This window comes from Lagenorhynchus albirostris, chromosome 6, assembly GCF_949774975.1.
Source record: "Lagenorhynchus albirostris chromosome 6, mLagAlb1.1, whole genome shotgun sequence".
In the NCBI taxonomy this organism is placed as follows: domain Eukaryota; kingdom Metazoa; phylum Chordata; class Mammalia; order Artiodactyla; family Delphinidae; genus Lagenorhynchus; species Lagenorhynchus albirostris.
This window is the reverse complement of record NC_083100.1, coordinates 48,161,994-48,175,790: the sequence shown is the minus strand read 5'-3', so window position 1 is coordinate 48,175,790 and position 13,797 is coordinate 48,161,994. Positions and strand designations below refer to the sequence as shown.

Below are 13,797 nucleotides of genomic sequence, written 5' to 3'. Positions count from 1 at the left end.
ATATTATAAAAAACGGGTTCATAACTTCAATTTTAGTCTTCCAATAAGAATCCCAGGTTTCAAAGCTTGTTCTGGAGCAGGAGTTTGAAATATTGGCATGATAATATTATTACAGCAGTCTCTGCAAACTGCCAGTACCCTCTAGTGTACATTATCAATAAAACCATCAAATAAAATGAACAATATCACCTGTCTCTTTAATGATTACCATTTCTCTATACTCTGTTTGTTTTAATATTTCCAAGCATGCAATCAAGCAATGATTACCTGGGTGAAATGATGAAACATGCTGATTATAAATATTTCTTAGCCATGGTGCAATCCATAGCAATCTATTCCTTGTTTCAGGGCTGTAATTACTATTCATGTTCATGTCAGTTAAAACTTTATATTGATGGAAGAATCAGACTTTAAAGTGGTTCTTATTCCAAAATTCTGCCATGGTTATTGATTTAACTGACATTTAAACTATCATAGCATGTTGCAAACATACACAAATCCTTGCATATCTTTGCCAAAGTCAATGAAAATGCAGGTACAGAAAGAAAAAAAATTTAAGTGAAGTATAATATCTCACTAAGTAAGCTGCTGCCAGGAATCATCTGGATTAAGTAGAATTCCTATTATTTCTGGCATGAAGCCTGAAATTCTAATTGTGCACATTGGGACATCCTCAACACCACCTAGATGCTACAGCTAATACATAAAATATTTTTCTACTTCAATATTAAGCTATTGCTCTTGAGTTCACACTGATTCTCCTATATATACTAGCACAAGGAAAATCAAATAATATACAAGATATGCACATTTGGGACCAGAAAACACACAGACACATTCCAACAAAAAACCTCATTTTCTTAATTTATTGTGAGAGTCAAAGAACATTGGTCATGAGATCCTTATTTTGGAAAACAAAAATCCTAACAGTGTCAAAGTAGTTTACCAGTTAATATGCTCAGCTAATTGTAGTTTACTATAACAATTGCATTTTGCTGCTATTATGTAGGGTAATATTTCAAAAGTAAACCAGTTGTCAGAGGAAATTAAGCATTCCTAAGAATATGGAGGACTTCTCTGTTGGAGCAGTGGTTAAGAATCCACCTGTCAATGCAGGGGGACATGGGTTAAGCCCTAGTCCAGGAAGATCCCACAGGCTGTGGAGCAACTAAGCCTGTGTGCCACAACTACTGAGCCTGCACTCTAGAGCCCATGAGCCACAACTACTGAGCCCGTGTGCTACAACTACTGAAGCCTGTGCGCCTAGAGCCCATGCTCCATAGCAAGAGAAGCCACCACAATGAGAAGCCCACACACTGCAACGAAGTGTAGCTCCTGCTCGCTGCAACTAGAGAAAGCCCATGCACAGCAACGAAGACCCAATGCAGCCAAAAACAAATAAATAAATAAATTTATTTTAAAAAAAAGAATGTAGACTTATTACCTGAAGGAAATGCTATTCATTTCTTGCATATAAACAGACAACCATGCAGTGGAGTGCTTTCATACAAAAAAGCCTATAGCCACTTTTCATTTTTAGATCAATAAGTGCATTTTTAAAGAAAAACCATGACAATTTAGAAGGTATCGTTTAAAGGATCTGAGAATAAAGATTGAGTAAAGGAATATATAAAAATACTTTGATCATAAAAGTACACTAGAGCAGATTCTGGAATTTTTAAACAAGAAAAAAGATAAAATGAAATATTAAGATTATATTGTGGCACTTAGTTAAGCAATTATACAGCATGAAGATTTGGGGAAAAAAGAATATTAAATTTTAACAATTGTCATGATGTGTGCTCAAAACTGAACACACACACACAACACATGTAAATATACATGCACCACTCAAACTCTCAATCCTCATACTAGCCAGGTGAAAGTAATGACCAAAGAAGAATCAGAAAAAGGGACATTTGGAAAATGGAAAATCTCTAAACAGGTTTCTCTATAATCATGCCCCAGTGGAAGCTGGGAAGATGAGGGAAAAGAAAATCAAAATTAAATTAATTTTCATGATTACTTTTTTAGAGCTTACTAAGTAATTCTTTTGGAACAAAAGTGATACTTTCAAGTAGTTAAATCTCAATATTGGAGAGAAGATTTGAATTAATAACTGTTTTATGATACATAACAATTACTCTTATAATTTATTTAAACAAATCAATTTAGAAATATAGAATTAAACAAAACTTCTGACATGTAAACATACTGCCATGTTCCTGAAACAGATGTTAACACCTGATAAAAGTTAATAATCACTTGTTAGGAAAGCTGTCCATTAATAAGGCCAGTCTTCAGCAAAACTAAAAGCATTTTGTTTCTTTAGCTTTCCTAGTGTGACAATGCAATACTATCAAACCACAGTCAAATATAATAAAGACAAGATTGGATGGACAGATCAGTACCATTGGTTACAGCTGTTAAACAGTTTCATTCTTGGCGCCACAGGAAAACAATTAAGCCAATCACATCGAATAAATCATGGCTTTTTTTCTTTATCACAATTCACTAAGTGATGTTAATTATGGTCCTTGTCAAACACGTTTGGTAAAGGCTATTTACAGTGTACATGGCTGAGCATGCACTATTTATAGTTACAAAGATACCTGCCAGTTTATTACAATAGAATTACACAGTGCCTGAAAATGGTGAAACATCTCACACATCATTTAAATCAATACAGTTTCAAGCAGGAAACGTTCCTTATTTGATCACGATTGCAATAATTACATGAAAATTCTTATAAAAACACGAATCCCCTTCAAGAAATTGATGCATATTCTACGCACTACAGGTTAAGGCAGTAAAAAAATGTATTCCTGATAACTGGAGGTCTTGACAATGTCAATTAAAGCTGTCTGACTTTAGTTTTTCATTCTTCATCATATAATCAAAGTTCTGTCTGTATAACTAGTTTGTGAAAGATTTCATTTTTAAAGTCAAAAAAGTATTAGTAATGATGAAGAGTTGATGCTGGAAAAAAAAGTAATTGCTAGGGAAAGGAAAAAATGTAAGGTGGATTTTGCCTGAAAGTTTTCAAATCATCAACAAGAGCATTATTTGTGAGTCTGAACCTTAAAAGTATAAAACAAATATATAGTTTACCTTTCTTAACTTAAAATATACTGTACTTTGAACAATTCAAGTAAAGTAAGACTATCAAAAATAACTTCATAAGCCATACAAGTGTCAACTGCATTTTGAATGTTTTAAGAACTTTTTAAAAATTGTAAACTAAACCATGACAGTTTAGTTAAACAAACGATAAATGACTTTTTATTTGCACTTGTGATTTCTTTAATACAAATTGCTACCAACAAATATGTAAAGATATGGCAGATTATGCATTTGATCAAAGCACTTTGATTTAAGCATAAAACAGATTCAAACGGTTTAAGTTCCGTGCATAAGATCCAAGAAGCTGCCTACGAATATGTAGGCAACCCTCTCTCTAATCAGAATCCTTTATTCCTCAGCTACAGATGAGACAGGGCACAATCTGTTGTAAACAGGGCACTGTTGTAAAACCAGGATAATATTCTTAAATTAAGATCGTTCTTGTTAGATTGAAAAGACTTTCCCCAAGTGTCTTCCAATTCTGCTGACCTCTTAATTTCATAAATTAACTTTCCTTTGATTCCATTTTTACGGTGGTTGTGTTCAGTTTTGTTTTAAAAATTGGTTTAAATTTATATAAAACTCTGTACATGTTCACAAATTATTGCATAAACAGCATAATCTTCAAGACAGTGTTTGCAAACACATGTCCAATTCAGGAAAAAAAATATTCACGTTTCCCGTCTGGCTTTTTTCTTCTTTTTTATTTGTTTGGGAGATTCCCAACTAGTTTCAGACTTGGTCTGTGAAGGAGGCACACTATTTTGCTTAGTATTCGACTTGGATTTATCTGTTTCTTGTAGCATCGGTGGCACTTGGGAAGAGCTCTTGTCAGAATCACTTTTTGATAAAATAACAGATGGCTCGGTAGAAACAGCAGGTGGAAGAGTCTTGATAGGCTGGCTATTTTTGATGAGCGCTTCAGCTGGATCACTAGTGCTTATGGTCTTCAAAGAAAAAGCTTTTTCCTGTTTTGGATGGACCTTAGAGGTATTCACTGGGAGCTCTTCTCTAATCTCTTTTTCTAATTCTTCTGTGTCCTGTGCAGGAGAGTTATCTTCACCTTGCTTCTTCTTTTTCTTTTTCTTCTTTTTAGATTTCCCTGTTGGAAGAGCTCCCTCTCCCTTTTCTTTATCTTCGTCTGAAACTTTTTGATCATCAGGAATTGGTTCCTGGGACTTTTGAAGTGAAGCTCTTTCTTCATCTACCCAATTTCCCCACTCTTCTGCTGGCGCATTCCAATCAGAGCTGGGATCAGCAGAAGACATACCATTTAACCCAGACCATTCATCATCGATATATGGTTGATTACGGCTAACATCCCACTGATAATCAGAAGTGGTAGACTGAGAAACTGGCTCAGCAGTAGACCCAATGCCAGAAAATATTGATCGGTCACTCCAACTCCTTCCCCAGTCTTTTCCATTTGCATTAGCATCTCCACCGTCTTGACCCCAAGCAGATGGTTCAGTTTTCCTCTTGCCTGCAGAAGGAGGTGAAACAGAGTTCCACTTCTCCTCACCTGCACTGATCTGTGAGGAGAGTTTTACAGACTTTTCATTCCAGCCTCCTCCATTTACAGTGAGGTTTTCATTCAATCCTGAAGAAACCTGAAGTGTAGAATCTCCTTTTCCAGACTTAAAGTTGCTAACTTGAACATTTAGATGAGAATCACCTTTATTCTTCTTGGAACCAACAGGAAATGATGCAGTTGTAACTTGCTCGGTGGTAACTGTGATGGTATTTTCTATCCCAGGGATAGTTGAATCCAATGAACCAGAATCAGACTGCACCTTATCACGTTTACGCTGCTGTCGTTTCTCTCTGTGACTAATTTTAGTTTCCCAGGCTCCTTCATCAACTTCCTTTCCATCATGGCGTGAACTGTTTTGCACTGCTTTAGCATCTGACTTTGATTTCTTCTTATTTTTCTTTGACTTTTCATTTTTCTTGTGTGTCTCTAATGGCTGCTTAGCTGCTGCACTCCGAGGAGTTCGGACGACCTCTTCCTCAGCCACTTCGATGGTCCGTCCGTTTGGTTTGGGCTTCTCCGGCAATTTCTTCCGGTTCTTCTTCTTCTGCTCCTCGCTCCTGAGATTCTTCAGCACGCCTAGGTCGTCAGCGGCCGGGCCCGGCGCGGCCGCCGCCTCCTCCCGCTTGCGAGGCGGGCTCCTCCGCTTCTTGCGGGCGCCGGCGCAAGCCGCGGCCCAGCCGTAGCCGAGCAGGAAGAGCAGCAGGAGCCCGAGCGCGCCCATGCCCACCAGGATCACCCAGCCCGGGTACCGTTTCGGCTCCAGCCCCAGGTCGAGGCCCAACTCGGTGCGCAGAAAGCCTAGGCCGACCGAGAGCATTTCCTGCAGCCGGGCTGAGCCCTCCTCGGCCTGCTGGGCCAGCTCGTCCAGCCAGCTCCGTGTAGCCATCTTCCCTCCCGTCAGGGGCACTCGCAGAATGACGCCGGGGCGCAGAGACGCCGTGGAACAGTCAAGGGAAGCAAGGTAAGGCCAGGCCGGACCGCCTCAGGCCGAGCGCATTGCGGCCGCCCCTCGCGCCGGAGCCGGGGATAGGCCGCTGCTGCCGCCGCCAGGAGGACAGGGGGCTCCCAGTGCCCCCCGTCAGCCTCACTCCGCCGCCGCCAGGAGGAGGGGCAGATTTTTCTTTAAAAACATTTTCCTTAAACAAATCCTAAGGACTCTGATTTCAATTTATAAAGGAATACATAAAGGTTAATTTCACTTATGCTGATTTGAACCATATGAAGTCATTAATGTTCAACAATTTTTACCCTGAAAAATAGCAATATTATATGGATTAATCTAATGATTAATATATCATGTAAACATATAAAATGACTATAATGCTGTTTCGTCTAGTGTTCTGATAATATATCACCTAAACTCAAATTATAGTTATTTACTATAGGAATTTGTGAATTTGTTGCTAAAACATTCGTGTATGGGGCAAATCAGTCTTAGACCTTGTCTGCTGAAAGATAAAAACTATTTGGACTCTTGCGGCTGCTTCAGCAGGGATCATAATCTTTGTACCTTCCCAGACACAGGTCTTCAAAACCACAGCTTAGTCTGAACTGAACAGGCCTTTGGGAGCAAAGAGGTGAAGCAGTATTTGTTTAGGAGAGTTCTTCCTTCCTAGTGTTAGGCAGGATGACAGTTCAAGAGCAAAACTACATTATTTTCAAAAAAGTTAAGATATGTATTATTTATAGTTGTGCCCTTTATTTTCTTTCATTTTACAGCTCAACTAAAATGGCTTTCAAAATCCTAAACAAAGACTAATTGTAAATATTAAATAAGTAAATATTTCTTCTTATCATTTTAAATTATACTTTACTAAACATTCAAAATGTTTATCCTGAGAAGTTTATGAAATCTGTTAGAACCCTATATGTTGCTTTTGACAGACTTTAAATATTTTATAATTCATTTCTTCAAAAACATGGTAAGAATCATCATTCTAGAATATCATTGAACAAAAAGAATGAAAATGTAGAGTGAAATTTTTTAATAATAAAGTAAATATTAAAAATAAAATCTGAATGATTATATCTTTATTTTTAAAGATTTTCTTTGATGTGGACCATTTTTAAAGTCTTTATTGAATTTTTTACAATATTGTTTCTGTTTTATGTTTTGGTTCTTTGGCTGTGAGGCATGTGGGATCTTAGCTCCCTGACCAGGCCAGGGATCAAACCCTCACCCCCTGCATTGGAAGGCAAAGTCTTAACCACTGGACCACCAAGAAAGTTCCTGAATGACATCTTAAAAATCTTAATATTAAAATCTTAAAATCTGTATGGAGACACAAAAGACCCCAAATAGCCAAAGCAGTCTTGAGGGAAAAAAACAGAGCTGGAGAAATCAGACTCTCTGACTTCAGACTATACTACAAAGCTACAGTAATCAAGACAATATGATACTGGCACAAAAACAGAAACATAGATCAATGGAACAGGACAGAAAGTCCAGAGATAAACCCACACACCTATGGTCAACTAATCTATGACAAAGGAGGCAAGGAGATACAATGGAGAAAAGACAGTCTCTTCAATAAGTGGTACTGAGAAAACTGGACAGTTAAATGTAAAAGAATGAAATTAAAACACTCCCTAACACCATACACAAAAATAAACTCAAAATGGATTAGAGACCTAAATGTAAGTCTGGACACTATAAAGCTCTTAGAGGAAAACATAGGAAGAACACTATTTGACATAAATCACAGCAAGATCTTTTTTGATCCATCTCCTAGAGTAATGGAAATAAAAACAAAAATAAACAAATGGGACCTAATGAAACTTCAAAGCTTTTGCACGGCAAAGGAAACCATAAACAAGATGAAAAGACAACCCTCAGAATGGGAGAAAATATTTGCAAGCAAATCAACGGACAAAGGATTAAACTCCAAGATATATAAACAACTTATGCAGCTCAATATTAAAAAAACAAACAAGCCAATCAAAAAATGGGCAGAAGACTTAAATAGACATTTCTCCAAAGACGACATACAGATGGCCAAGAAGCACATGAAAAGCTGCTCAACATCACTAATTATTAGAGAAATGCAAATCAAAACTACAATGAGGTATCATCACCTCACAGCAGTTAGAATGGGCATCATCAGAAAATCTACAAACAACAAATGCTGGAGAGGGTGTGGAAAAAGGGAACCCTCTTACACTGTTGGTGGAAATGTAAATTAATACAGCCACTATGGAGAAGAGTATGGAGGTTCTTTAAAAAACTAAAAATAGAATTACCATATGACCCAGCAATCCCACTACTGGGCATATACCCAGAGAAAACCATAATTCAAAAAGACACATGCATCCCAATGTTCACTGCAGCACTATTTACAACAGTTAGGTCATGGAAGCAACCTAAATGCCCATCAACAGACAAATGGATAAAGAAGATGTGGTACATATATACGATGGAATATTACTCAGCCATAAAAAGGAATGAAATTGGGTCATTTGTAGAGATGTGAATGGATCTAGAGACTGTCATACAGAGATGTGAATGGATCTAGAGACTGTCATACAGAGATGTGAATGGATCTAGAGACTGTCATACAGAGTGAAGTAAGTCAGAAAGAAAAAAACAAATATATTAACAAATATATTAATGGATATATGTGGAAAAATGGTACAGATGAACTGGTTTGCAGGGCAGAAATTGAGACACAGGTATTGAGAACAAAGGTATGGACACCATGGGGAGAAACTGGTGTGGGGGGGAGTGGTGGTGGTGTGATGAATTGGGAGATAGGGATTGACATATATACACTAATATGTACAAAATGGATAAATAATAAGAACGTGCTATATAAAAAAATAAATAACATGAAATTCAAAAAAGAGAATATAAATGTGATACAGTGATATTTACTATACCAAAAGATATTAAAAACTATCATTAATTAAAGATAAAATTTTGGAGTTATTACATTACTGCTAATAAAAATACTGACTCCATGAGTTACAAAACAAAAAATCAAAGGTGGTTTATTTTTACAAGAATATATTTCATCATATAATTTCTCTTAAATTTGTATCTCTTAACAAAGATCTGCATAACATCTTACTGTAAATTAAACAACGATTTTATCCAGGACTCACAATCAGGATATGCAGTATATTTTGTTATGATCATCAGTTTATTGAGAAGAAAAGATTTTCAAATTTGATATGTTATGTGTAACTTCATAGGCTAAAAATTAATTTATGGAAATCTACACTTTAAACCAGGTTAAATGATAAGAGACAAACTTTTCAAAACATTAACACCATATAAAATAAAAAGTTAAGTTCGGTTTAGGAAAAAGAAAGAAAACTGCAGCAATTAACCATTTTAGAGAAATATTCAATAGATACACAAAAGATATAAACAAGGGTGTTTGCTGACTTATTTTATAATAGCAAAAAAACAATTAAAATGATTGTCCATTAACAGGGAAATATACATTAAATATAATTTCATTGATACAATGTAATATTATGCAGCCATTATAATGAATGGAGCAACTCTATAAGTGCTTTTGGGAAAAAATCTTTACAAATTAATGTCCAGTGAAAGAGGTGGTAGCAAATAGCAGACATTTGTCCAACAGGTATCTATTGCACCTATACTATGTGCCGGATGCTGTTCTAGGCTCCAGTGTCATATTTATTTTGGAACAGAAATTAAAAAAATTAATTTTTAAAATCTATTTATGTTCACATGTTTTAAATTGAAAAGATCTGGAAGGAAGCAAAGAAAAATTACTTTTGAGAAGCAGAAAAAGTGGGATCGTAGTGAGAGACCAAATAAAATTGTGTATCTCTATTGTATAATTTTTTTAACTGTCAATTTTACATTTCAAAGATCAGTTACCATGTTTTAGTAAAATAATAGCAGTGTTCCAACAACACAGTTCAAATTTTAGTTACCATGTTTTATTAAGTGTGAGTAGTTGCATAAAGTATGAACTTCACTGCTAGCTTTTCAGTCGACAAATCGGTATGTAAGTAATAGATGCACATCATGATCAGTGACTAATCATGCCACTTCTTTCAAAGTCTGTCAACGGTTGGTCACTATAAATCAGTTATTCAGACAGCAAAGCCTATAGTTGTGCTGACTCCCTGTCTCACAGTGACAAGCCCATGAAGAATTAAGAAAAATCGGTAATAGAATGAGGTAATTGGCTAACAAAAATGAAAATGCCACAGAGAAATGCAAAGTGCTAATACTGAAAAAAGGGGAAATATGAATTGAATGGAAATGGAAATATAGAAGAAATATGGGGATGTTGATGCTGCCACCATTCTAAAGACTCTGTATATGCAGCCAGAAGATCTTAGTAAAGGCAAATTTAGAGACATAATGAGAAAAGTAGTTGCAATAAAAAAGATTATAATGTCCCAGTACAGGCAACACCAACAAAAATCTTCACATTAAAGGAACATTTGGAGATATTTCACAATATTGAAAGGGCAAAATTTGGTCTTTGGTCTATTTTTGTATGACTTCTGAGCTAAGAATTTTTTTTTCTTTTTTCTTTCTCACATCTTTAAAGGAATTTCAAGAAGGAGGAGGGAGAGAAGGAGGAAGAGGGTGCTTGTGGCCTGCAAATCCTAAAAATTTTACTATCTGGCCCCTGCTCCAGAATATTGGATCTAATAGTAATACAATAGGAGAAAGCCTGGTTAATATAGTTTGAGAATCATATTACAAAAGGACTTGAATGACAGTGTAAATAATTTGCACACTTCTTAATCAGCAAAGGACCGTTGAACAGTGCCTTGAAGAAAAAGTTATGGAGGGGATACGTGATGGGTCTGCTGGATTTGCATGCTTACTGTGACCACTGAGAACTCATATGTGTATGCCTATACTGTCTATACAGCAGTATGTTCCATGTGGTGGTCAGAAACATTAATCAAAAGTTGAGGTTCTCATATTTCTCTGCCTAAAGCTACGAGTCTGTCTCAATTTGAAAATCCTTGATTTTATGAGGTGAGTATATTGTTGAGGTGATATATTAGTTTTAAGGATATTAACACTATATTTGGCAGGGGCACTGCCAAGGGTCCAGGTACATAAAATGTGAAATGGTAAATTGTCAGTTCTCTAGGAGTATTTGTAAGTTTCAAAGATAACCAAGACAAAAATCTTATGTGGACTCCTGAATATGCCACACACAAATGTATTATGTTCATACTTTTTAAGATTATTTTGAGAACTGGATTATATAAATTGCAGGAGAAGCCCTGAAGCTTAGCTGTCGGAACTAATATTGTAGAGGCTGGGATATAGATTTTCACAGTTCAGCCACTTATTGTAAAGGAAAACACAATATTACTGGCATATTCTAACTTATTACCATCAGCATTTTAGCCTTAAGATAATTTTCATGTTTTATATGGATAGCCGACTCATACAGATATATTTAACCTCTTTTTATAAAAGATGAAGAACTTAAAATTGTGATGAGTGTCTGATGTGTACAACAGAATAATTTAAATTCTGTCCTGAGGGGTATGTTTTAAACACTGACCAACTACTGGTCTGCTTAACCTCTGAAGTATTAAGCCCTTCTCACAGGACTTATATGTGTAATTTCATGTCTTTAAAGTGCCAACTTTTAAATTTTTCTGAAATAAACAAAGAAATAAAACTTTGACTTATTTACAGTCTCTGCATAAGCCTTACATGTAATGAGTGAGGTTGCAACTTAAAATTTTAAACTGAGATGAGATTAGAGGATGGAAAAGAAGGTGTATGCAGATGAACAAAACAGTAAATAGTTTTCCTTCATTTATGCTTAGTCCTACACTTCCATTCAATAGATGCAAACAAACGAGGCTAGCCATTTTATGATTAACTCATCATTTCTGTGTTTCCTTGGTTATTTTTAGATTTACTAGATCAATTCAAGGTTTAAACTTCATCTACTGAAGATTCAGTTCCTTTACCCTCTATTTCCTTGGAATAACATCTATGTTCACTGGGGAGGGCTGTTTGCATATGGCATAGGGGTATCCAATGCTCAGTTGTAATTTGTGCATGATTTCTTTCACTGTGGTGTGTAATCCTCATTGGCCCTCAGTTGGCATCAATCCTTGGGAACCAAGATACTGGTTCAGCTATTGCACCTTCTCAGTACATCTTTAAACCTTGAGTTCTTCCTGTCAGAAGTTCAAGGACCGTTTTGGTACAACTACCTTTAGTTAAGCCTTTTAAAACTTACAACACTGAAAATGTTGGCTGACTTCCCCACACAACCCAGTGGAACACAGGCATGTAAGTCTTCTCAGATCCCTTCTTCCCATATACCCCAATAGCCATTGCTTCTCTATTGCTTTGGTGCCATGCTGGATGTCACTTTCTCCACCAGGATTATGGTCTCCATCAAGTAATTCTAGGGAGTGCTTAGATTCTAACCCATTCCAAGAATCTTCTCACTACATGACAGAGTATTCTGACAAAAATCTAATCAAAGCAAAAACAGAGACAGGGTTTGTTAAGGTGCTTTTGGGCTATTGTGCTTTCTAGATTTAGCCACATCTTTCCCCCATTAATCTTTTCCTAACTGTACCATTATGTGATATAATTTAATTAACTTAGCTCATGTGAACTGTGATTAAGTTGTGATAAGTTGTTACAAGTTCTACAAACTCTAAGAGTATTTGGACCACAAAACATATATTTGGCAATTTGTATTCTTTCTTGAATAGCTTCAGTAAATATTGAAGAAAGAAGAAGAAAGCAATGTACAAAAGAAGAAAGCAATATAATAATTTTGCATCTGCAATTTCAAGCACCCTTTTTATATATCAAGCTCAAGTGGGAGAAGTGTTACATTTTAAGATTAGATATTTACCACATATAACAGATGCTCCTAGTCTAACTAGCCTTACAGAAGTCAGAACATTATCAGAAAAGCTGCATCCTCCTGCTTATTGGAACTTGAGACCACTTTAAATTTCTTCTAAATCATTTTGTTGTTCACCAGGGATTTCTGTCTCAATAACACATACCAGTTTTCTCTTTTCCTGCTCCAGTTCACTTTGGTTAACTCTAGGTGCTTCAGAGGCTTGCAATTTAAAGTTTGATCTATGGACTAACAGTGTCAATATTATGTAGAAACGAACATTTTTCAAGTTCAGAATCTCAAACCCTACCTCAGACCTACTGAGTTAGAATCTTCAATTTCGATAAGATCCCCAGGTGATTCATAGGTATGTTAAAGTTTGCAAAGAACTGGATTAGATGACAAAAGTGGGATGTATGAAGCCAGTGACTAATCTACTGCCACAGGGCTAGTGCATGTTATTAGTACCACATGGGCTGATTCAATAATGCTGGTGTTTGCTCCTAGGGCATTGTCCTGCTACTGCTAAAGCAACCATAGTACCATCTCCTATCACACTTTAGACACTACTTAATCAATGATGCTGATGTTGTGTGTTAAAGTGTTGTTTGTATATTTGCTTATTCTCTATCTCTTACGGAAGCTACTCTACCCTAGAACTGAAAATCATGAATCCAAAATGGGTAGTCAGAGCATAATATGAGTGACAGAAATTGCATTTTATTTAGAATTATTTCCCCCTCAGATATAGGCCAATTGCCTCTAATCAAACTTAAGTGTACTTTCTCTATTCTACGGATGATTTCTATCTCTAGAAATTTCCCTGGTGTTAAAAACAAATTCTAGTTCTACTGATGTATCCAGTCACACGTAAATTCTAAATCGAGACAATTTACTCAGAATCTAAGATCTTTTAATATCTTAGATACAGAACTTTTTTGAAATAGGACTGGAGATATCAAGAATCACCAAATTGCTTGTTTACTCTTTATTTTGTTTTAAGGAGAGAGGTTATTTTGACAGATTGATGGAGCACTTTAAGTTTCAGGACGACGGTGTATAATTTTCTACAATTGGGGTATATGCTCTTTTCTTTAAGAAAATAATCTGCCACTGTTATAAAAGGTAAATTTAAATAGAAATCTTAAAACTGTTATGTTGGCAATTATATCAAAATAAAGTAACAGCTATTTTATATCTCAGGGCAAAAATAAGCAGCTTATTACATACTTTCAGTCTTTCAGGAGCAGAGATTGAAGCAAGATAGATATTTAAATTTTGAAAACAATGATATGCCTTAAG

At 35.9% G+C, this 13,797-nt stretch overlaps 1 protein-coding gene across 1 annotated transcript; it reads right to left on the bottom strand.

Annotated features, from left to right (window-relative positions):
• Window positions 1-2,485: 2,485 nt before the first annotated feature.
• Window positions 2,486-5,676, bottom strand: LOC132522245 (protein LYRIC-like). The gene has a single exon (XM_060152490.1). It carries the CDS (start codon window positions 5,541-5,543, stop codon window positions 3,795-3,797), a length of 1,749 nt encoding a protein of 582 aa, XP_060008473.1. The 5' UTR covers window positions 5,544-5,676; the 3' UTR covers window positions 2,486-3,794.
• Window positions 5,677-13,797: the final 8,121 nt, after the last annotated feature.